The sequence below is a fragment of the Symphodus melops genome (genome assembly GCF_947650265.1).
Source record: "Symphodus melops genome assembly, chromosome: 7".
In the NCBI taxonomy this organism is placed as follows: Eukaryota; Metazoa; Chordata; class Actinopteri; order Labriformes; family Labridae; genus Symphodus; species Symphodus melops.
Window position 1 is genome coordinate 19,831,454 of NC_136697.1, and position 24,366 is coordinate 19,855,819.

Genomic DNA, 24,366 nt, shown 5'->3' on the forward strand with positions numbered 1-24,366 from the left:
TTGCTGTGAATATGTTCTTCCTTTGGACACAAAATACCTTGTGAGCAAACTGTAATTAGATAAGTTTGAGCAATTAGTAAAATGAGTTCCTCACTGTCACAGACATTTCCACGGGTCACTGCATTTCTGTGCTGTCCATGCTCCACAACCTTAAACCCTGTCGGTGTGTTTGTTCAACGACAAAAAAAAACAGTTTTTCTAGCATACATGTACATCCTGAGTGGAGTTTGGGTCTACATTTCTCTTATTTGGCTCATGATACTACTTGTGTAGTAAACGACACTGTACACTTGTTTTTACAGTGAGGCAAGGAAGGAGGATCTCCTGTCAAACTTTATTTATTTGTTGTGCTGTTCATTGTGGAGAAGTCCGACAATGTAAACCGTATTTAAAAGATCTAGTTTTAGATGTCATCTCCCAACCTGCAGTTCATATAAAATGTCATGTTTTTAATTCCAATTGAATGATCAATTTACCCACTTTCCCGTTGTTCTGTTGTTGTTGTTTTTGTTTGTTTTTTGTGAATGTTTCACTTCAACATGTTTCACTTTTTGTGAATGTTTCCTTATTGACAATCTGTGTTACTTCCAGAACAATGCAGTACAATATGTGTGCTGTAGGTGTTACACATATATTTATGCAAAATAAACTTAAACTAAGAAAACCAAATGAATGATAGTCATCAACATATTATGAAATCGCTTCAAACTAAAAACATGGTGACATCAATTCTTAAGAATTCTAGTCATCAAACAAAACTGACAGACAAAATGGGACCTCAAACTGAACGTTGCAGTACACCACAGGAAATGTTAAAGGTTGAGGAGTAGGTGCCTATGATAACCGCAAAGGTTTGGCCTAAAAGATAAGAGTAACACCAGCTAAGTGCAGAATCCTTTAAGCTTTGCCAAGTTATTTAGACGATCAATTAAAATTGTGTGATCAACGGTATCAAAAGTTGAGATTACTAGTATCAAGATTTAAAAGAACTAAATTTGTGCTCTCCCCTCTATCTGCTGCTTAAAGAAGGTTATTAGTTAGTTTGAGGAGGGCCGTTGGAAAGCAAGATATTCTTAAAAGTTTTGAATCGGTAACTCAGCATCAGGAATGTGCCAGAGCTACAGTGCAGAGAGTAGGCTACAAGCTGGAACAGTTAATAATTGAAAGATCATACATTTCTTTAGGACTTAACACTTTCCCTGCATTGTCTTTGACGCTGCTCAAAAACCGGGAGACATCCTGTGTTGCAATGATGGGATTAGTCACAACTGAATGTGCTGCGCTGTGGTAGTCACAGAGTATTACACAAGTCATATAAGTTTTATCGGTATGAGAACACACACTCGTAATCCTTAAACATGATAAAAAATGTTTCAATGTCACCCCGCATAAACATTAATAAAGTCCAAAGGTAAAAAGCAACATCAGAAGTTGCAGCAGCCTGGTGTCTGTTTGTCTCCCCCCCCCCCCCCCCCCCCCCCCCCCCAAATCGAGAGCCAGGTGCAACAGGCAGCTCATTTCCCAAAGTTGATGTTTTACCATGCTCTTAAACACATGTCGTTATTATTTAGCAAGAATGCTCTTAGTAAGCAGGTACGCGTTGCTCAGACCTGAAATGTCTCCCATTTTTAAACTAGCGTCATTTGGGCTCTTTCTTGTAAACAAAAATAATCTGTTGTCGGGAAGGAGCGAGACCTAAAATGAGTATTTGGGAGTTGTCTGCCTTCTTTCTGACTCTCCCTTATGTGCTGTCAGTCATCCATGGTGTGATTAAGTCCATTAGAGTAAAACACATAAGTGTGCTAAAATAAAAATTATATATATATCTGAATCACAATATGATAAATAATACATTTTAAATGTTTGCAACTTCACTGGTTTTAAAGAAGGATTACTTTCTGATAGAAAGGACTGCAGTTGAACCTTATTTCTAACATGGGTGGAAAGTTTTCCCTCAGACACAGCTATTTCTGAACCCAGTTGTGTACTACTAACAGAAGTCCAAAGACCAGCTCCCAGTGCACAGGGAGGTACTGGGAGAGGGGCCGGAGGACAGGGAAAGGAGGAGGGGGGTGAGGGAGCAGAGGGAGGGAAGCAAGAGACCAGTCTTTTGGATTTCTCATTAATTCAGTGTGGCCCTCTCTTTCAGTTTTTTTTTTAAGCCCGCCCACTGACCATTATCAGCCAGGGCCTTATATATGCTGCCTGTCGCTGTTGTTTGTGAGTATACACACTTTCCACGGCTCAAACCTACAACCCCACTGCCAGCAATATGAGGGAGTTCAAGAGCAAGGATTTCTGGAGGGCCATCCTGGCTGAACTGGTTGGCATGACCCTTTTTATTTTCCTCAGCTTGGCTACAGCTATTGGGAATGGCAACAACGCCAACCCGGACCAGGAGGTGAAGGTGGCTCTGGGCTTCGGACTGGCCATCGCTACACTTGCTCAAAGTTTAGGCCACATCAGCGGGGCCCACCTGAATCCTGCAGTCACCCTGGGGATGCTCGCCAGTTGCCAGATCAGCGTGTTCAAGGCTGTCATGTACATCATAGCCCAGATGCTGGGTTCTGCTTTGGCCAGTGGCATTATGTTTGGAGCACGTCCAAGCACCAATAATTCACTGGGTCTAAATTCTGTAAGTATAACTTTTTATTTGACTGCACATGATCATCTGAACTACAGCATTCTGTATTCAAAACCCCTTTGTGGTCTAAAGTTTACCTACAACATTGGGATTTATAAGGATTTAGACCCTATGTTTGGCAGTGTTTGCTTTATTCTTTGGACATTTTGATATGGCTGAATATTGAAAAGTGATGACACATTCATTTAGCACGCCACACAGCAACAGCTGAGAGAATCTGCAAATAAAAACATGCAATGTCAACTTTTTTACATTTTTTTCCACAGCTGTTTTGACAAGTTCTACCCCCTCCCCAGACAATGTAATACTTTTTCTTAAATGATCTGTCATGTGTTGTGTCAGATGACTGATATCTGTAAAAAAAAAAATAAATAAATAAAAAAAAAGCAGGATGATGTCTGCTCTCTGAGGGGTAAACTGTACAACCCACACAGTGAGAATAACAACAGTGGATAGGATAACAACGATCAGCTCTTGGAGGAATAAAAAATGAAAAACGTAATTTGTCACTTTGAGATCTCTGCCAAATTTCTGTCAGCCATCAAGAATGGCATTCCAGCAGCAGCCAGCAGTGGCAGCTAAATGGGAAGTGGTTGTTATGGGAAACCATCCATCTAACCGACTTACAAACTGTTGTTTTTGATTCTCGCAGCTCAATGGTGTCACTCCCAGCCAAGGCGTGGGCATCGAGCTCCTGGCAACATTCCAGTTGGTGCTGTGTGTCATTGCAGTCACTGATAAGAGGCGGCGTGATGTCACCGGCTCAGCACCCTTGGCCATTGGCCTCTCGGTCTGCCTTGGACACTTGGCAGCAGTAAGTTGTAACTATACCCAAAGCAGTGCAATGTTTATCTCAGATTATGCACTGCACATGTGAGCAATGCAAACAAAGAGCAGATATGTTGGCGCTCTTGGAGGGATAGAATTTTAAGCTTTTAGACTGTTTAAGGCTGTACCCACTCAGCCCTGCCAGTTTTCTATTTAACCAGTAGACCATGTAGCTGAAGATATCCTCTTATGTTTTCTTCTTTGTTGCTGATTACAGATCAGCTACACAGGCTGTGGCATCAATCCCGCTCGCTCTTTTGGTCCGGCTTTGATCCTGGGCGATTTCACAAACCACTGGGTAAGTCAGGGGAAAGGGAGGCTCACATTTTCCAGCATGCATATCACATGTGGCGCTTAAATAATAATATAACAAACATAAACTGCCAGATGACTCACAATTTAATCAGCCAGAAGATTCCTATTGTTTTTACATTAGCTTGCCTGAAATATTGACAGACCTTTTATCTGTAAAACAAAGGCCAGAGATTGATCAAAGTTATCCATTGCAGGTGTACTGGGTGGGGCCGATGTGTGGCGGTGTAGCAGCAGCCCTCATTTACGACTTTTTGCTGTCTCCAAAATTTGATGACTTCCCCGAGCGCGTGAAGGTCCTTGTCAGTGGCCCAGTCGGCGACTATGACATCAACGGAGGCAACGAAACTACAACTGTGGAAATGTCGTCAAAATAGTGACAACACAGCCCCAGTCAGTTAGATCTACTGAATATGTTTATACTATTGTAAAAAGAAAAAACGCTCTTGAATATTGTTTAGTGTTTTGTGCTATTTTTAAATATACTTGAGGATTGCAGTAGAGGGTCTGTTAACGTCTTTTTCTAACTCACTCCACAAACACTTTCTTTCCAGCTGCCTCTTAAACAAATGAGCCGAGGTTGTGTGAATCTTAAGAGAGCAGTGTTTTGAATTTTCTTTATCAGTATTCCATAATGAGCCATGTTTTTGTATACTCTATCTGCCTGTCACTTTGTTTTTCGTATTGTATGTACACCCCCCAGAGGTCTCTCACTTTTTTAAGTAAATAAAACACTTGTTGTTAACAACTCCTGCTTTATGTGTTTTCTTGTTATGTAGCCACATTAAGCACTTCATAGTTGGGGGTATCCATCCTGCAGTCAACCTTGTTACTTTTCCGAGTGCATGAAGTCATCATGACAGAGTCCATTTGTCAAAGACATAGCCCATTTATCTTTTTCTAAACTGTTAAAGGAATACATTTAAACTCTTACTTTAGTCTCTCCTGGTTGGACCAAAATATAGCAGCATCCTGTATCTTTAGATGCCATTTGTTCAAAAGAACAAATATGTTGGGTGTTTTTTTGTTTGTTTGTTTTGGTTTTGTTTTTTTTCAGATCGTTTTTTAAGATCTTTTTTTGTTGTTAAAGATTTGTGGCACATTTAAAAACAAAAAAAAACTTAACTAAACACTGAGGCCAATTTAAAAAAGAATGGACATAAAATAGTAAGGAGCGTTTAGAAAAAAAAGATTAAAGATGGAACTTTCATGCCCTAAAGACAAAGAATTCACTGATTAAAAAATAGGCAGTGTGGGGGACAGCTGAACATGTTAAGACAGAGCCTTCCATTGCTTTGGAGCTGCAACTGAAAAAGCTTGGTCACTCCTGAGCTTCAGCTTTGACCGACAGCCAGAAGCAACTGGTCTGTATCTGAGTGTCCTCGATAAAAGAGAAGGTTTTAAAAGGTCTCAGTGATAGATTGGAGTTAGACCATGTTTATTGATTTAAAGGTTGAAAATCACATTTTAAAAACCAATCCTAAAACACATAGGGGGCAAGTGATAAACCACAATATATGTTCACATTGCTTTTACCAGTTAAAAGACAACTCACTATAGCATTATGAACCAGCTACAGAGTCAGAAGCTCATGTCAAAGTGAAGTGCATTACAGTAGAGTCAGGAGGGTTGTTTTTGTGGAAGACATACATTACATGCATGTGTGGTAAGCATAGCAATGGATAGAAACATAAAATGACAGGTCCTGAGCAGCATGTACAGTAGATCAATGCTCAGACCCGACATCGCTGAATATGGAATTTCCACTGGTGTCAACTTAAGTTACGAGAAAAGACAGAAAGCACGGTCAACTCTGTGACACCTTACAAATATTGGGCACTTAGTCATTCTTACAACTTTCTTGGTTTTTTTTCTTACCACCTGTCTTTGCTGATTGATGGATAGCTGCCCTCGCTCATGTTTTCATCAGAGAAAGCACCAGATGGCAGCCTGCCAGGCTGATGAGAGTTCCTCCTCGGTTGGAAAGAAGTGGCGTCCTGGGGATTTTAATGAATTGTCCTTTCACTGATTTCAGCAAAAGTTTTATGTTAAGTATAAGGCCCATTTTGGCTCAGATTGCAAACGCTAAGTATTACTTGTCCTAAATAGGGTTTTTGAAGGTCCGACCACAGGCAAACTTGTAGGGCGTTTAAGCTAAAGGAGAGGGAGCCAATGGATGTGTTCAATTTGACCACAAACATATCCTTATTCAGCAAAGATTTTGTAGAAATTAAGAGCAAAGTCACCCTCATTGCAACACTTGGATGTCTCTCCTGAAACGGTAATTGGCGCTAAACACTACAGAAAAACACCTGCATATTTATTTCAGGCTTCTTTGCTGCGCTGTTGCTTCAAGTGGCAAGGCTTTAAATGTAATATGAGAAGGATAATTCTGTCATGGGTCATGGAACAGATGGATCATTTATAAGATCCAGCCTTGCATGGAAAAAAGCGGCAGTCCTCTCTTTTTTTGAATGGAGCCAGTCTGGTGAGGAAGCAGGAGTAAAAATGCAGTGTGCTGCAGCAAAAATGATATTTAAAAAACTCAGTGTTATCCATCCAAATTGTTGAATCTGGCTTGGCATTTGTTAAAAAGCAACATGATGTAATCTGGACAGACTTTGCAGTGGCTGATCAAATATGTGCAGGAACAAATTCTTTGTGGCTTTATTTCTTCATTTTACCCAAACATATGGGCCAAAAGATAAACTACTGCCTTTATGATATTGTTCTATAAGTGTGTCAGACTGACCTACTTTGTAGTGTTTTATAAGCATTCAAACTCAGTTATGAGAGAAAATGATGAGAACTCAGACTTTTTTTAACACAGTGTTTTTTTGCTGCTCTTTCTGTTTTTGCACGACATATGATTTTCATTTATTTTAAGCCACAGTGAGGTACAAGCCTTTGATGTTTCAAGTACCGTTTAACTCTGCTTAACAGACAAGCGTACATATTGATTATATACTTGACTTGTTCCCATTTCTGCATGGTTGAATTCTGTGTTCATCCTATAATCTCTGAGGGCCAGAACACAATAACAATCCTCTCAGTGCTTCTTCAGAACACCTGCATCTGGATGTTATTTATATCTCGAGATGGCAAACAGCATTTGTGTCCTATTTACATGTAAAAGCCAGAAGGTGTGAACCATCACTGATGAGTGGGTGACATTTTCCTAACATTTTTACGCACATTAAATCCTCATAAACCAGAAAGAATTTGGTCAGTTGAAAGCATTCTACCTGACCAGCAGATAATAAGTTATGTTAGCTTTTTCACACAGCAGTTTGTGAAATTGTATTTCTACTCTCTACAATGTTACTTTAAAGTCCCCATTGAGCCAGACTTTGAGAGAATCCAGGGTGTGACATATTTCCAACTTTAACAGGATTAGAACCAATCACACCAAAGAAGGCAGAACATTAAGTTGTGATAAATGGTTCTACAGAGATCAACAATACTTCGACAAAGCTTTTTAATTGGACGGGGGAAAAAAATATTAAAGGTCCCTTAGTGCAGAATGAGTAATCAGACATTTGAAACGTTCTACATGAAGAGAAAATACTGTTGTTATGATGCAAAAATACTCAGATAATGCTTTATTGAAATGTATTCGGCAGATGATAGCTGCAGATAAATTAGAATTTATTACAGGAAGACAGGATTTAAACAGGTGTATTTTCATTTCATGGGCACTTTAAGCATGTAAATATGACCTTTTTCTTAACCTGCTTACAGCGCTCTCAGTTGACATTAGTGATTTTGGGACAGCGCCAATGTCACTTCTTCCACAGTGTTCAATCAAATCAATCTTTTTAAGGTTACATTTTTAAGTTCCAAATATGGACTTGGATCTCTGGAACACATCTAATGGTTATTACCAAGGAAGTTGGAGGTTAACTTCTGTAACCCAAAGAAGCACTCTAAAAATGGGGGCTTTGAGTGCTGCCAGAACAAAAGAGGGCGAGGGGGGACATGGGCATAGCTACTGTGTTTCTGTTTTAAACATTAAAGAGTGCAGGTGGTGAGCTGTGCCATCGGGGCATCTATACTGTGAAGGCTCAATCAGCCCTACTTTTAAGCCAAGTTTTGGGCACATCAAGGAGCAATGGATTGTTCGACCTCAGAGCTCTAGTTGGCATATGAACATGGAAAAGTTCAGATAGATAAGGTGGTGCCAAATGAAGCCAAAACACCCTCCCCAATAGCTGCTAACATGAATGGAGTCATTTTGACCCAGAGTCTGTGCAGGAGGGATTGGCCTGTGGAGTCGTTGTAATGCCGTCCCACATCAGCGAACCAAAATACACATTTTACTTACAGATAAAACGGCAGAAATCCCTCAGGTCTGTACACTCCACAGCATAACAGACTGTTGAGTTGATATAAAGAAAAAGTCTCACAGTTAAAGAAAGTTAAATGAGTCTTGTGTTTGTGTCTGTAATTTCTCCTCTCCTCTGCTAATCAGGTGCGGACAGTAACCGGAGCTACAGTACATGTGTCAGTGGAGCTTTCAATCATGATATTTTACATCATTTTAACAGCAATAACAAATAAACAGACACTTTACAGAAAAAAATAACACATGGAAATCAATCAACATGATGGGAACTAACTTTAATGAGACAAAACATGTTCTATAAAATGTATCTGACAGGTATTTAGATTTTAGAGTTTGACCCATGTCTAATCAGTTTAAACAGAGGAGGCTGGCTATTGACCAAAGCTGCAGCCGTCATTAGGGGTAGCTCCAAATATTTTGGCTTCATTTCAATGAGCTGTCATGTCATCCACCTACTGTCTATGGCTCGCAACTGCAATGTAAAGTTTAGCCTTCTTGCAAACTCTGCCTCATAAACATGTTTTTTCTTAATCATGCTCGTTTACACTATCTGTTACTATCTGTAAGTGTGAAAATGATTACAATTATTTCTACAGATTCTGTAATTTACAGGAGTTTAATAACTTCAACTTCGATTTGCAGCATTTATGCATCATTTAACTTTTGAGTGTTGACTTTTCTTGTTTTTTTCTTTTTTTCCACGTCAATCCCTGTTGCACATTGTTGTTGGTGTTATATTTGCTGATTGATAAATGCAGCTCATGATGATCCCTGAGCTTCCTTTTAATTACTTAACTGATTCAGGATAGATGACATCCTGAGTGTACACTTTGTACAAAGCTGAAGTTTTTGCATCAAGGCTCTGACCTCTTCACTCTCTGAAAGGAAAATCTGAGCTGAGCACACACCCCCAACCCCCCATTAGACTCAGAACTTATGTGTGTGTGAAGGGGCGGAAGGCTTAAAAAAAATCCTGAACAACACAGAGACATTATCAGACATGCACGTACTGAAAGCTCTTATCCAACAAATGAAATGGGAAAGATTTGCAGCGTCCAGAAAGCTGCCCTGGCTCATAGGATTAGAAATCGTATATTTACTTTCAGTTCATCTCTCTTATCCGTTTCTTTTTATTGTGTCCATTTTATTACAATACTCCTCTTTCTTTTTACAATAAATCCTACAACCTCTGAATTATGTTATCATCAGTCAGCTCAGGTATCTTAACTAAAACTTCAATGAAGCCCAAACTGTAATATATCCCTATACTATGTCCTTACATGTTTCAAAAAGCCTCAAACAAATCTTCAACAGAGAATTTAAACAGTGTTATAATTTGGAAAGAGAAAGAAATTATCTGGATTTTATATAATCGGAGACATTTGCTGTAGCTGTGCCATTAAAGCAGCATTTCTCTGATAAAGAATAAGAGGGATCTTTCTTTTGGAGTGTCACCAGAGTTGAAGGTGATTCTTTGCAGTCTTATCCTTTTTTCATAACAATTGACAAGAAGGCTATAAACAGCATGCCCTCTTGACCTCTTTGTTCATTCACACAGAAAAAAAAAAAAAAAAGTAGAATCGGAGGCCGGTGTCTTTGTTGTAAATTCAAAAGGTCCCATATTCTTCACTTCAATGTGGCCGGCTCTGTGTGACACAGGCTCAGAATAGAAGAAGAAGATTTAAAGAGAGATGCCATTCACAAAGGGCTGCTTAATGTAATGAGCAGTGAGTGTCCTTCCCATATCAGATGGATGCCTGTCATACGTTTAATATCAGGATGAAAGCCAACCTATATGGAAGGGGTTATATACTGTTAGTATGCATTGAATTTGTTTGACATTTGGGAAGATAGCCTGCTTTAAATTACATTACACCTGTAATAATGAAAAATGTACATTTACATTTGGCTTGAGCATGAGTTACACCATACGTGCAAAATGTGACGAGGTTTTCTATTTGACTTCCTCTTTTGTTGTTATGGTGTTAAATGAGTTGTGGATAAGAAGCACCGCCTTCTGTTAAACTGGAAAAGCACTAACAGAGCAGGACACATGGGGGTCACGTGTATCTCTCAGCTGCTTCTAATCAGGCCTGATTATTTAAACATACACAACGTTACTGATGTTTTCAACTTGGCGGCAGGTGAAACCACAACCCTGCCTGAGCGACAATCTTTGGTCAGCAGGCTGCCCAAAAATCTGCCTCGTTGACCTGAGTCTGACATTTTTCCGGTAGTCATGTAAGAAATCAGAATGTGGGTATTTTGGAGGGCAATCCTGGCCGAGCTCTTGGAATGACCAGTTTTGTCTTTATTGGCCTCTCAGTAGCAATCGGGAGCAAAAATAACTCTAACCTTGACCGGGAGATAAAAGTCACTTTAGCATTTGGCTTACCAGTTGCCACACTAGCTCAGTGTATAGGTCACGTTAGCCCACCTGAATCCTGAAATCACCCTGTGCATGTTGGCCATCTGCCATACGAGAGCTATTCTTTACATAACTGCTCAGATGTTGGGAGCGGTGGCCAGCAGTGCCATTGTGTACAGTATCAAATCTTAAACAACAGATTCCCTCGGTGTTAAAAAGGTAAGGTGGGGTCAATGTATGTCTTGAGTAATGTTCTCATTAATGAGCTACGTGTACTGCTCAGGTTGAGCAACATTTGGGGAATTGGCTGACAACTTTCTTTGTGGAAAAACAAAAAAACTCACATTCCCAAATTTGTGTTGTGTCAGATTTTAATTATCTCTCCATGTTTGCTGCATGCAACAAAGACAGACCTCTTATCAGGATATATGTCTATGCAATGCATTTTCTGCAGAAAGAATCAGCCAGGCAGCTAAATTCTAAGAGCATCGGCTAATAGATTTTGTTAGCATCATAAATTTAATGTCATATTTTTGGGCTTCTTTATTCTGTGGCCAGGAAAATAACTACTTGACGTACGATGTGTTTGTAAAGCATCATTGTAAGTTTAAAAATTTGATATTTTGAATGATTGTGTAATGTAAAAGTGAGTGTAGAATAATTCCCATATCATCATAAACTGTTCATCCATAGAAGAAAAAAGAAGCATAGAGGTAAACTACAGTGTTTTCTCCTCTTTTACAGCTAAATGGAATCAGCCCAGGTCAGGGATTCAATGTGGAATTCCTGCTCACACTTCAGCTTGTCCTGTGTGTTCTTGCTGTCATCGACAAAAGGTGTGATGTAGATGGATTTGCACCTTATGCGAGTGGACTGTCAGTAGGGCTGGGAGACCTTGTAGGAGTGAGTGTGTATATATAAATATACATCAAAACGATTTCCGCCTCTCCTAATTTGGAAAATGGTCTCTCCTTCTCATTGGAGCCAGATACAATGGATTGGCTTGGGATGACCTGGCAGTAAATCAAATCTGTGTGTAATCTGCTGATGCATAGCCAGAAAGGCAAGTGTTGTTTTCCTTTCCTCTGGATTTCAGATCAGCCACACAGGATGCGGAATCAACCCGGCCCGGACGTTCGGGCCATGAAGGGGTCCTTTGAGTATCAGTATTTATGGATTTTAGAACTCAAAATCCAATATTTTTCCAGTTTTGGACAAGAAAATGATTCCTAAATGCTATCCTATATTCTATTCTGTTATTAGTGTTCTTCAGCTTTACTGGGTCGGTCCAATGAGTGGTGGAGTAGTGGCAGCTGTTCTGTATGATTTTCTGCTGGCACCAAGAGAGGAGTCCTTCAGCCAATGAACAGGAGTCTTTGTCTGCTGTGGCTCCACAACGGAAAATGAAATTCATGAGCCTCTTCTGTCTCTTCCAGTCTGAGTGCAAAGTATTTCTTTATACTGCTTTTTTTGTACGAAAGTCACTTTTTCAAAATAAGGAGTTCCATCTTCTTTCTAATGCTCAAATGTGTGACCTGACAATTGGCCCAGCATATATTCTTCCTGCTTCATCTCTTCTCTCCTCCCCTCTGCACACAAAACCTCTTGACTATAAATACCAAAGCCACCTAATTATTGGTTTGACACTGCAGACACATTTTGCAGCAGACATGACAGAAATAAAAAGTGGGTCGTTTTGGAGGGCTGTGGCTGCAGAGTTTGTTGGCATGTTGCTCTTCATCTTTTTTGGTTTATTGAGTGTTGTAGGCCGTGTCGAGAATTCCATTGCTGCTAAGGAGGTGAAGGTCTCGCTGGCCTTCGCTCTGGCTATTGCCACATTAGCTCAGAGTTTGGGGCACGTCAGTGGGGCACACTTGAACCCTGCAGTCACTCTTGGCCTGTTGGTCAGCTGCCAGATCAGTGCTCTCAGATGTGTTGGTTACATACTGGCTCAGATGCTCGGGGCAGTTGCAGCTAGCGCCATTGTGAATGGAATTGTCAGCATCGAAAATCTTGGAGTTAACGCGGTAAGAGGTCATGCTTGTGACTCTAGAAAACGTAGTAAAGATACTGTATTTCTTTTTTTATCATGGGGTTTTGTTTCTTTTGCAGCTTGCCGTGCCTGTAGCACAAGGCTTCATCATTGAGTTCCTTGTCACTCTTCAGCTTGTCCTGTGTGTGATAGCAGTGACTGATAACCGACGCAGGGATGTTACAGGCTCTGCACCGCTGGCTATCGGTCTGTCAGTGGGGCTTGGACACTTTGCTGCTGTAAGTGAATCCTATTCCTATAATTCTACTAAATATGTGTTGGAGAAAGCATCTTTTGACAAGGCTGGAGAAAAATGATTCCAGGAGACAAACGAATGTGTTGACAAGACAATCACTAGAGGACGGTGAAATGTAAACTGAGGGAAGTAAAGAGGGACCAAAAATGTGATAAAAGTAAATTAGGGAGGGCCAAATAGAGGCACTGTTCATTAGAAAGTAAACTGCAGAGAATTTTTTATTTTAGACAGTTTGAACAATACTCAAAAGAAAGGCTGATCAGTTAAGAGTCTATCTACGAACCATTATTCCTCTTTGAACATACTATCTTCCTCTTTGGCAGTGATGGTTATAATGCAGTCCTTTTTCCTCCGCCTTGTTGAATCCTTTTGCCACTTGTGTGACTGATGCCAAGAGTTCAGGAAGCAATTGGCGATGGCTGTGCAAGTGCTGAAGTTCAATATACAACAAATTGACTTTAAATGTCAGTTATGTATTTTTCTGGCAACTTCCAGAGTTAAAGAAAGGGAGACAGCCTTCAAGAACTTTTCGATACAAAGCAACCATGGCAGGGATTATGCTAAATGTTTCCCCCAGCCCTGCGCAAAACACAACACAGGAGAAGTCCAAAGAAACCAATGATAACAATGTGTGCCATTGTGGCCTTCACGTGTATAAAAAAAAAAAAGTGTTGGATTTTTATTAAAAAGGTGTTATTTTGTACTCTTTTGCAATTACAGATCAGGTTAACTGGATGTGGCATCAATCCTGCTCGCTCTTTTGGACCTGCTATAATACATGGTACCATGAAAGACCACTGGGTAAGGTTAACACTAAAATCTCCTCTAACTTCATATTTGAGTTTGTCATGTAGCTGATTTCTGCTTTCATACCAGGTGTACTGGCTGGGGCCTATGTGTGGAGGCATTGCAGCGGCTCTTATCTACGACTTTCTGCTGTATCCACGAACAACCACCCTGAGAAGTCGCAGGAACATCCTGCTTCATGGTCAGGAAGATGACAATTATGTTGGCCTAACTGAAGGAGGCAACAGCAGCCCAGGGCCGAGTCGGGAGCCGAGTCAGTGGCCAAAATAATGAACAACATGCCACTTTTGAGCTTTTCCGACCTGTCATTGCATCTTTGAAAACGATTAATTTTGAATATATGCTTTAATTATATAGGACATTTTTTGTGTTTATTTTTATACCACTGAAAACTAAATAAATCCTTCTTTTCATCCAGTTTCATGTCTTTTGTCTCAAAAAGATTTTTCAAAATTTCAAAGGTCATTGTAAGGACATCATATCCGTCTATACATTGTGTATTTACTTATATAGCACAATGTATATTTAGATCTGCTTGACCTTGACAGTAGTTTCTTTCAAATGCATCACTTCACAGTGTAAAATATGATCCTATTCAAGGTGTTTGGCGACAATCCCAAAAGTCTCTGTGTAGTGAAACAACACAAGGATGTGGATCAGGTAATTGCACATAAAAGGATTTCGTCAGAAAACGCGCAATCAGACAAGATGTGGCGATATTTCCTGTTTGGCTTTGTCACAAGAATGTCCTCTCAATCTACGCACACAGCCCCTCTCACATCCCGTTTTATGACTTATGGGTATTTGATGATCCCTCTGCACCCTGGGCTAATCATTGAATAACCATCGAGTGACTTTAAACTCTCACAACCCAACATTTCTCAACAGATCCCTGTGGTCTGAGTGCAGATCAGCCAAGGTCGTTTAAGTAGATGCAAGTTATTGTTGGCTTAAGAACCAATCAGGGGCAGGATCAGCGCTGCGTAAGGATGCATGTCCTCTGGTGGAATGGTCCCATTATTCTGCTCTGTGTGAGATGATCATTAACTAAATGTCTCTGTCCCAATTTATTATTTTACAATGTCCTGTGGGGGAAATAAAGGTGCACGTTTTGTTTTACTGCCACGTCCACGCTCCAATTATTGCAGGAGATGGAAAATACCTCTGGTATAAAACACAAACTTCAATGCAACACATGCAAATAAAAGAGGTCCTAGTTTCTGCAAAGCCTGCACAAAACCGCATCGCTTTCCTCCCTTAAAGGAGGTACATTGCTCTGCTCTGCTGTGTGGATCGGCAACCCCATAAACCTACTTTGTTTTATAAATTCCTGAATGGAGCATAGCGCTGCTGATGGCTTTATCTCACTTATATGACATGACACTTCTTCACATGCTTTTTTATGATGGAATTTCAGAGGCCGGTCATGTGACGTTTGGCCAATCTCAAATCTCTTTCCTTTGTGTGCATAACCTCCGAGGTCAGAGCATTGTGTTTAGCCTCTTGTTTTGAAGTTTGTCCTCAACAACATGGACAATGCTCTTTTTGTTGCCCCTCGGTCATTTTGTCTGAAACTGTCCTTCATCAAATGATTTGGCTCTCATGTTGAGCTTGATTGTTCCCTGACTTGGCATGGGAGAGTTTTCAGTGCACCTCTCATTATACTTATTTAGACAAAATGATCTATTTTGGACATTTTTTATGAAAGAACAAAAATTTTGTTTTTTAAATCATCACTTTACAAAATATAGTAATACATAATTATAAGGAATTAATCTTTTCTTTTTACTCAAAATTGTTGTTAAGATTTGTATGCACTTTGTCTGTCAATAGTGAAACAGAAACAGAAAGCTTTTTTGGCAAACTTTCTAAATTAGAAAATGTAGGCACACAACACAAATAAAATCACAACACAGAATGCAGCAAAACTACAAAAAGGGTTCAGAAATAAGGCACCACTCCACTTTATGCATAAAGTATATTTGACTGTATTGTTTTACACCTATCACCCCTAAATACATAATGAATGGCTTACAGTGGTTTTTGTCACTGATTCTGAGTGTTTGTTTTACTGTGCTTGTAATCTCGACAGCTTTGAAAATGAGGGGAACCTCAGTGTCCTTTCGAGAAGAGATAAATGTTTGATTTGCATCGATTGAACTGAACATAATGCAATTATATTCTCTTGCCAATACTTCCCATGAAAGAATAATCCATATTTGATCGAACTAACAAATCTTGTTCATTTTGCTGAAGCCTGTGCACTTTCAATTACTGGGATTGTTGTCCACACACGTTTAAAAACATACCCATGAGTTACAAATAGTGACATGTTCCTTTGTGATAAAAACTACAAAACTTGAGTCAAATATTATTATGTTGCTTTTCTAAGGAATTATTATTGAAAAATAGACATGGAAACACTTGCATTTACAATGGGGATAGAGCAACCTCATTAGAACCCAACAGACAAATAAAGTAACAACTCCAACTATTTAGAACTTGCCTTTAACCTTAACCTTTACCTTAAGCAACCCCCCCACCCCATAGTACTCTACAGCCTGTCTCCACATACTGACTTATGCAGGGAGCTTATCTGCAGCCTACGTGCCATGGTCACTCCCTTTCTGCTTTTCATCAGCTTTTGGCAAAGATCCAATAAACATTGGGTCGGACAGGGAGACTGTGGGGGGTTTTGTGTATGGGGCAGAGATATAGATATCTGTTTAACTGTGAGAAACACTCGTCATATGAGAAACAAGGTGCCAATCCAAACTGCAGAGGGAAACAGTTTTTACTTCCCCTTTTTGTGACCGCTGCAAGCAGACAGTTGTCATGAAAGTCACCCCTCAGCTCTTTCCAGATGACACTCCTGACCTACATGTTCACAACTTTATTGTTATTCTATGATCATCAGCAAAACATCTTTATGATCAGTTAACTGCCTTTTTAACTGCAGGGCTGTAGATCTTAACGCATGCCGCTGAATGGTTCCACTTCTACTTCAGACGTCCTGACCGAAGTACTGGCACAGATCAAACAGGTCACAGTGTTCACTTTGGTCATGCCGAAGTTGAATAATGTATATGCATAATACTGATGGAAATGGAACTGTGACCTCACCACCAAATTTCAAAACAGTGTATTGACTCTCCACATCATGAACAGATATTTTATAGCATGGAATAATCACTGAAACATTCACATTTAGTTCTAATTGATTTTGTTTCTGGTGTAGTTGAAATTGTCTTTACATGGACACAGTATTAAAAAAGGATGCTGCCTCTAATAATAAAAGGCTCCAAATAAATTAACAAAACAATGATTTAATCCACTCAGCACATGTCTGTGTTAAATATGTGTTTCAACACATGAATCATACAGGCCTTTAATGATTAAAGTTTAATGCCCCATTGCTTCTAATGTTCTGTGTGACGCCAATGGAAGCCCTGCAGCGCTGTAGTTTAAATTCAAACTGTTAGGTCCATAACACACACATGCAGACAGAAAAAACACTCATCTGACTGTTGTGACCTCTGTGGGGCCAGATAAACACTGCAAGAAATGATAGTAACGTGGATGCTCTGTGCACAGATACTATCAGTCCTTCATATCGTGGCACAGGTGATGGAAGGAAACGTAATCTTGACATCGAATGAGAAGATTCACCCCACAAAAGAAGGCCGAATAACATTTGTATTTATATTTAATAACATTCGCAAACAATATTATTTTGCCTGCATGGCTTCGTCTGCAAGAAATGACTTTAGCCCTGTCCATATACAACCTCTATCTGGTCAACAAATGATGAGTCAAAAGATGTTTTTTTTTTTGTTTAATTAGGTAAAGTTTTAAAAACGGATCCATAAAGCAACACAATAACATAGAAGAAAATGTATCAGCAGAGTATGCAGGCCGAAGGCTGCATGTTTTGTAAAATAGAGGTGCAGAGGTTATCATCAGGAAGGGATGGATTCTAAGTTGTTTCTGCCATGGGCACACTAACACACGTAGAGCAACTTACACAGCTACCAGCGATTATTTATAGCGTCAAAACCTGACAGATCCTGTGAAAGACATAAAATGTGTGCAACACCGCCACCTGCTGGTATGAACAGAATCAACAGCTGCATGCACGAGGATGGTTAATAATGGAGTTACAAAAAAACTAAGGAAAGTTATTAAGCATTGCAACATATTTACATCTTGATATGAGACTGAACGTGGGGCGGCAGTAGCTCAGTCTGTAGGGACTTGGGTTGGGAACCGGAGGGTCGCCGGTTCAAGTCCCGGCACGGACCAAGTCCGGAAACTGGTCTGGTAACTGGAGAGGTGCCAGTCCATTTCCTGAGCACTGCCGAGGTGCCCCTGAGCAAGGCACCGAACCCCAAAACTGCTCTGGAGCGCTCGCTGTGGGCAGCCCCCTCACTCTGAGACCTCTCCATTAATGCATGTCACTAGAACCCTGTTTGTGCATGAGTGTGTATCTCGGCTTATGTGTGTGTTAGACAGAGTGTAAACCGAATTTCCCCTCGTGGGATTAATAAAGTGTAAATTATTATTATTTATTATTATTTAAGTTACAACAGAGAGGCTATGTAACTAACTATGGGACAAATTCTAACGATGTCCCAATAATATTATTAGGCATTTTATTTTACATTTAAAAAAACAAACAATCAAACACTATATTAAACGTATGAATGCACGATCACGTATTATCAAGTTTTATTTCACTATATGTATGCCAAGAAAGAATAACAACTAGAATTGTTATTTGAGACTTGTGAACATCTGAGCATAAATAATACAGCACATAAGTAAAAAATAAAAAATAAAGAGGCCTTGGAAGATTTTCCGCAAATAAAAAAATAAAATAAAATAAAACAGTTATAATGTAAATGTTAAATGAACTTGAATTAGTGCACACTCCTCGTCGCAGAAGAAACGGATGATGTGTAGTGGCGTCACTTCCGGTTACCACGGAGTAAAGATGTCGACCACCTTATTCAATTTTGTCGACGCTAAAAACACATTTACGGTGAGAAATCTGTCCCGCATTTTGCTGTATTTATTAATTTATTTAAAATGTATCAAATGTATTACGGTTAACGACAGCGAGACGACATGCACATGCTCGTGCTTTTGTTCGCTTTAGTGTTGCTTTCATACAAAGTAGCAGCTGCTAGCAAAGCTAACAACACGCTATCTTATGCTTTTTCTCTCACTCATGTTGTCTTCTGGTGTCTTCTTCCCTCACACAACATAGACGTCTGCCAGACATGCTCTTGCTGGAAAAACCGGCAAACATTTGGTGAATGCGTTTAACCAGATTTCTGGAAAGTAAGTGGTTTATACTTCCTCTGTATTCATCTTGATGTCGGCTTCCCAAAAAAAAACCCAATCTTTGTTTTCATTCCTCCTCAGTGAGACAGAGAAAAAAACCACACTGGACCAGGCGCTCAAGGGGGTTCTGGGTGATCAGATTGTAAGTAAATTACACTTTGTCCCGTGTTAGTAAACTTGAGTCCAGGCTGTCTATATGAAGCGGACTAATGTGTCCTCTGTGTTTACAGATTGAGCCAAACACGAGCTGTGACGACTACTTGTCCCTCATCTACCTGAGCATTGATGCAGTAACAGAAGGTCTGTTATTTCATTTCATTTGACTTGAAACCACACAAAAACCTACATAAACTTTTAAACCTGAACACGTGTGTGTACTACTGATGGCGTCCAGCCTTATGATGAATGGTTTCCTGGTATTTTATGACCAAACAGTTTCACGTTATGTTTGTTTTATGAAGTTAAAATTGAACCTATTGTCATTCTTAATGTCAAGAATGCTTTACATAATTATTTATATGGACCTCTTGTCAGTGTTATTATTGTCTTGAGTTAGTCGGTGGAATAGGTTTCTTTACCTCACACAAGGTGCACAATTTGGGGTGATCACACCTTTTATGCTTTGTTGTAATGTCTCCATTGTAGGTATCTGTTCAGCTACAACTCCATTCGTTCTCCTGGGAGATGTGCTCGACTGTCTGCCTCTCGACCAGTGTGACAAAATCTTCACTTTTGTTGAGGAGAATGTTTCCACCTGGAAATCGGTAAATATGCACCCTATCTATAATGATAGTCACTTCTTTTATTGACGTAGTTTATTTGATCACTGTCTCTGTACCTGTTCTGCCTAGAACTCTTTCTACACTGCGGGGAAGAACTACTTACTGAGGATGTGTAATGGTAAGGATGACTGCATTTTTACTGAAGATGAAAACATTGAATGTTTTAAAAACAGTCCCAGCTGAGTCTAACGCATCTGTCGATCTGTGTAGATCTCCTGAGGAGGCTGTCCAAATCTCAGAATACTGTCTTCTGTGGACGTATCCAGCTTTTTCTGGCACGTCTCTTCCCTCTTTCAGAAAAATCAGGTACGTCTTCTGAGATTCTTGAGAATAGTTCATCATGTGTGGCGACTTATAATGTTTGCACATCTCCCTCTGTCCCATGCCAAAATATGTTGTTGACTGACTGTGTGCATGATTGTACACTGGGAAGCCACACATGCGTTGCCCGATTGTAGGATAAATAAAGTTCACTGAAATGAACTGAATCAGCCTCACACCTGTCCGGCTGCACTTCCTTATTTTCCGCCATTTGTGTTTATTGCAGGGCTCAATCTACAGAGCCAGTTTAACCTGGACAACATAACAGTGTTCAACAAAAATGAACAAGAAAGCACTCTGGGTCAGAAGGTAAACTGTTGATGATGATGATGATGATGATGATGATGAATGCATGCATGCATATTGAATTTAATCTCAAAAACTTGAGTTTCATCTTCTGTGATGGTTCCATGATTTCAGCATTCAGAAGAAAAGGAAGATGGTATGGAGGTGGAGGAGGGAGAAATGGGAGAGGATGATGCTCCCGCCCCATGGTAAGTACAAGTCTTGTTCTTCAACCCATCATCAAGTTAGTCCACGCTGTTTTGATTTCTTTTAAAACTCAATTTCATTTTCCCTTCAGTACCATTCCAATTGACTACAACTTGTACAGAAAGTTCTGGACTCTGCAGGACTACTTCAGGAACCCCGTGCAGTGTTACGATAAATTTTCCTGGATGACGTTCCTGAAGGTAACGCGCCTGAACACAAAACGCTGGGTCCTTGCTCTTCATTTGTCAAATCATACAAAAAAAATAAAAATACAGAAGTCGATGCTTAAAAAAAAAAAAGATGACTCTCTGTCATTCTTTGTGCTGCCCAGTACTCAGACGAGACCTTGGCGGTGTTTAAAAGCTTCAAACTGGATGACATGCAGGCGTCTAAGAGAAAACTGGAGGAGTTGAGATCATCTGGAGGAGACCACGTCTACTTTGCAAAGTTTCTAACCAGCGAGAAGGTAAAAAAAAAAGATTCTTTTATTCAAATCAAGACTGTTAAAAGGCTGGATGAGAAATGTGCTGAACAAAAAGCTGGAACAGCAGATTGAATGTTTTCTATAGCTCTGCTGTTTTTGTCCTTTTAGTTAAGATTTTTTTTTCTCTTTTGATGCCGTTTACCAAAAATATGTGGAAAGAGCGCGATCACTCTCCACAAGGAGTCGCGGGTTGAACGTAACCTCACGTCCTTCTTTTGCTCTTCATCTCCAGTTGATGGACCTGCAGCTCAGCGACAGCAACTTCAGACGGCACATTCTGCTGCAGTACCTCATCCTCTTCCAGTACCTGAAGGGTCAGGTCAAGTTCAAAAGGTGAAGCGTGACTCTGCTCCGCTCGTTGTGGAGGGCGTTTCGGCCCTCGCGGCGCTCGTTGGCCCTTTCTTTCAGTTTGCCTCACCGTCTGTTTGTGTTGTGGTCGTAACACAGGTGTTTAATGTTCTTTATGTTTTTGTCCTCGTGCAGCTCCAGCTGCGTCCTCAACGACGAGCAGACGGCATGGATCGAAGAGACGACTAAACTCATCTATCAGGTCAGTCCTGATGCAAAAAGTGGACCTAGCTTTCAGATCGTCCTACCCGTGTTAATCTTTACATGTGGTTCATCGAAGGTTTCTTAAAGCGTACATTGAAAACACATTGAGCTTAGCCATTCTAATATATTTTGTTTCTTTGCAGCTGCTCGGGGAGATCCCTCCTGAAGGAGACAAGTTTGCCAGCATGGTTGAGGTAAGCCATTGTTTGAGACTGATGTGGCTCATCCAAACAAACTCCCCATCACGAGTTCTCCCTGCACGTCTCCCTGCTTAACGCTTCCTCGTCTCTTACAGCACATCCTCAACACAGAGGAGAACTGGAATAGCTGGAAAAATGAGGGATGCTCAAGCTTTGTCAAAGAGAGGTACAGCAGATATAGAAAGTTTTTTTTTTTTTTTTCTTCTCTCAGAAGTATTTTGCGTGTGTGTGAGTTGTGTCTTGCACACTAAATAAAAAGCTGATCCCGCTTGTGTTCTCTACAACAGGACTGTAGATGACAAACCCAAAAGACCCACCAGGAAGAGACAAGCTCCAGAAGACTTCCTTGGAAAAGGGCCAGACCGAAAGATTTTCATGGGAAAGTATGTGATCTAACCCCGGGGGAGGACGAGCGGAGTAATGCAGAAACTTTTTTTTAGATATTACATTTAAATTTTCACCTGTAATATCTTTATATTTTGTAGACAGTGACGGAAGCCAAAACATTTGATCAACACCAATATTTGGAGTTTCCTCTCAAAATGAAAGCTCCTGTTTTTTGTTTTTTTTCCCTCAGTGACGAATTGACTCGACTGTGGAACCTGAACCAAGACAACATGGAGGCCTGCAAGTCAGACAGCAGGTCAGCTCTTCAGCGGTCCACAGACGTAGCTTTTCATGTGTATCAGAGAATCCTGCTTTTACATCTGACGTCTCTTATTTCAGGGAGTTCATGCCGTCACTGGATGAATTCTTTGCGGAGGCCATTGAACAGGCCGACCCGGTTAACATGGTGGAAGATGAATACAAGTAGGTTTGCACTGTAGAACTTCACTTTGCTTTATGCCTCGTTTCTTTTTCTTCACGTGTGTGTGACTCTCGTGTTTCTTCTTTTCTATAAACGTAGAGTTGTGCGGAACTCAAATTACGGCTGGCGTGCTCTGAGGCTGCTCTCCCGGAGAAGTCCGCACTTCTTTCAACCCACTAACCAGAAGTTTAAAAGCCTGGCAGACTATCTTGACAGCATGGTCAGCAAACTGGCCAAAGAGCTCCCGGTCAGTCTTTTTTTTTTTTTTTTTTCATTTTTAGAAAAAGTGAGCGTGATTGTTGGAAAAGCTGCAGACAAACACAGACACCATTCATGTTTTTTTTTTTCTTTTCGTTCCATGCGTGCAGAAGGATATCCCCTCTGAGGAAATAAAGACAGGAGAAGAAGATGACGACGATAACGGAGACAATCTTCTCAAAGACAGCAATGACAGTAAGTATAAATACTGAGGATGCTGAACTATGCTATATCTTGTTCATAGCCTTATTTGTTTTACACAGATGACAGAATGTTCTTAAAAACCAGTGTTTTGATGTAGTGACTAACAGTGATTTAGTGACCTGCTAACATGACCTTTAACTGGAAAAAAAAAAAAAATTTGTTTATCCTTCTCCCAAGTTTTCTGACATCCTACACGTCTCTGTCTCCAAATCAAGAAACGTTTTCATCCTCACTTTTTTTTTTTTTTTTTTAGGTCCGAGCATACAGAACAAGCTGGTCACAAACAATCAGATGGATGACTTGGCAGCCAAACTCGGCGCCCAGTGGAAGATGCTAGCTTCTCATTTGGAGATTAAGGCTGCAGAGCTGCGGGAGATTGAAACAGACAGTGAAGATGTGGACATGCAGGCCAAACTGCTGCTGGTTGCCTGGCAGGACAGAGAGGGACCACAAGCTACAGTGGAGAACCTGGTCATAGCTCTGAATGCTGCAGGATTCCCTCAGTTTGCAGACGGCCTCAGTGAGGCTTAAGAGTAGATCTGTAATGTAAATGATCCTCCTTAACATCGTTGCATCCTTTTCATACCAAAAAAGTCTGGAAGGAAGAATTTTGTACGTAGTAAACGTAAGTCAAGTTTTTCACTGTTAAAAATCAAATAAATGCTTTTTTTAAAAAAAACAAAAACATTTGTTACGTCATACTTTCTGAAACACAAGATCACATCCAAGAAGCTCGCTTTTTGGTATAACAGTTTATTTTCACCACCTATGAAAAGCAATCAGTCAATAACTTATTACAGAGTGGTGATGGTTAGGTCTTACACACAGTGATCAGAAGACCTGCGAGGAGAAACAAAGTGAAGCATAGCAGTTTATTAGTACAGATGTCGAAAGTCTGAAACCAGTGTCGGCAAGAATAACGTTCAATGCTTGTCGAGTAAACAATCACAGTTGAATCTCAAGTGTTGTTTAACTGCGCACAGTTCACTGCAAGTGCAACCTGTTCTGAAAAAGTTCCCCACACACTCCCCCCGCTGCCCCGCCCAAAAAAAACAAAATAAAACTTAAGTGAAGATTTGGCAGAAAGAAACTTTAGAACAATTCCAGGAGATGATGCGAGCACTTGACCCGAGGTTGATCCCAAAGTTTCCAGAGGGCCAAACAGGTGAACAAGTGCAGGTCTTTACAGAGTGAGAGAGAGAGAGACTCTCTGTTAAACATCTGAGAGGACACAAGCCACAACGTCAATGACAACAGTTTGGCTAGGCAATTTTTCTACAAGTTGATAAAATGAATGAGAAATATTTGGATTTTATGATATGAGAAC

General features: G+C 40.3%; 3 protein-coding genes across 3 annotated transcripts; all 3 read left to right on the forward strand.

Annotated features, from left to right (window-relative positions):
* Nucleotides 1–2,207: 2,207 nt before the first annotated feature.
* On the forward strand, nucleotides 2,208–4,532 carry LOC306827269 (aquaporin FA-CHIP-like). The gene is made up of 4 exons (XM_079348972.1): nucleotides 2,208–2,635; nucleotides 3,297–3,458; nucleotides 3,690–3,770; nucleotides 3,982–4,532. Exons 1-4 carry the CDS (start codon nucleotides 2,273–2,275, stop codon nucleotides 4,159–4,161), a joined length of 786 nt encoding a protein of 261 aa, XP_079205098.1. The 5' UTR covers nucleotides 2,208–2,272; the 3' UTR covers nucleotides 4,162–4,532.
* A 5,679-nt stretch (nucleotides 4,533–10,211) lies between these two features.
* LOC306827268 (aquaporin-1-like) lies at nucleotides 10,212–14,012 on the forward strand. The gene is made up of 7 exons (XM_079348971.1): nucleotides 10,212–10,370; nucleotides 11,242–11,333; nucleotides 11,594–11,663; nucleotides 11,771–12,524; nucleotides 12,610–12,768; nucleotides 13,506–13,586; nucleotides 13,662–14,012. The coding sequence occupies exons 4-7, from the start codon at nucleotides 11,820–11,822 to the stop codon at nucleotides 13,860–13,862; spliced, it is 1,146 nt and encodes a 381-aa protein (XP_079205097.1). The 5' UTR covers nucleotides 10,212–10,370; nucleotides 11,242–11,333; nucleotides 11,594–11,663; nucleotides 11,771–11,819; the 3' UTR covers nucleotides 13,863–14,012.
* A 4,530-nt stretch (nucleotides 14,013–18,542) lies between these two features.
* Nucleotides 18,543–23,724, forward strand: thoc1 (THO complex 1). The gene is made up of 21 exons (XM_079349464.1): nucleotides 18,543–18,633; nucleotides 18,862–18,935; nucleotides 19,020–19,080; nucleotides 19,169–19,238; nucleotides 19,584–19,702; nucleotides 19,790–19,838; nucleotides 19,931–20,026; nucleotides 20,268–20,350; nucleotides 20,462–20,535; nucleotides 20,625–20,733; nucleotides 20,865–20,999; nucleotides 21,250–21,350; nucleotides 21,501–21,567; nucleotides 21,713–21,763; nucleotides 21,865–21,935; nucleotides 22,057–22,152; nucleotides 22,347–22,412; nucleotides 22,496–22,579; nucleotides 22,677–22,824; nucleotides 22,946–23,030; nucleotides 23,293–23,724. Exons 1-21 carry the CDS (start codon nucleotides 18,544–18,546, stop codon nucleotides 23,568–23,570), a joined length of 2,007 nt encoding a protein of 668 aa, XP_079205590.1. The 5' UTR covers nucleotide 18,543; the 3' UTR covers nucleotides 23,571–23,724.
* The last annotated feature ends 642 nt before the right edge of the window (nucleotides 23,725–24,366 follow it).

Excerpts from the sequence above, each read along its gene's own strand:
- LOC306827269 (XM_079348972.1), top strand. The coding sequence starts at position 2,273 with ATGAGGGAGTTCAAGAGCAAGGATTTCTGGAGGGCCATCCTGGCTGAA. Across the intron at positions 2,636-3,296 it reads ATTCACTGGGTCTAAATTCT|CTCAATGGTGTCACTCCCAG; the intron begins GTAAGTATAACT and ends TGATTCTCGCAG. Across the intron at positions 3,771-3,981 it reads GCGATTTCACAAACCACTGG|GTGTACTGGGTGGGGCCGAT; the intron begins GTAAGTCAGGGG and ends TATCCATTGCAG.
- LOC306827268 (XM_079348971.1), top strand. The coding sequence starts at position 11,820 with ATGATTTTCTGCTGGCACCAAGAGAGGAGTCCTTCAGCCAATGAACAG. Across the intron at positions 12,525-12,609 it reads AAAATCTTGGAGTTAACGCG|CTTGCCGTGCCTGTAGCACA; the intron begins GTAAGAGGTCAT and ends TTTCTTTTGCAG. Across the intron at positions 13,587-13,661 it reads GTACCATGAAAGACCACTGG|GTGTACTGGCTGGGGCCTAT; the intron begins GTAAGGTTAACA and ends CTTTCATACCAG.
- thoc1 (XM_079349464.1), top strand. The coding sequence starts at position 18,544 with ATGATGTGTAGTGGCGTCACTTCCGGTTACCACGGAGTAAAGATGTCG. Across the intron at positions 19,239-19,583 it reads CATTGATGCAGTAACAGAAG|GTATCTGTTCAGCTACAACT; the intron begins GTCTGTTATTTC and ends TCTCCATTGTAG. Across the intron at positions 21,764-21,864 it reads AGTTTGCCAGCATGGTTGAG|CACATCCTCAACACAGAGGA; the intron begins GTAAGCCATTGT and ends CGTCTCTTACAG.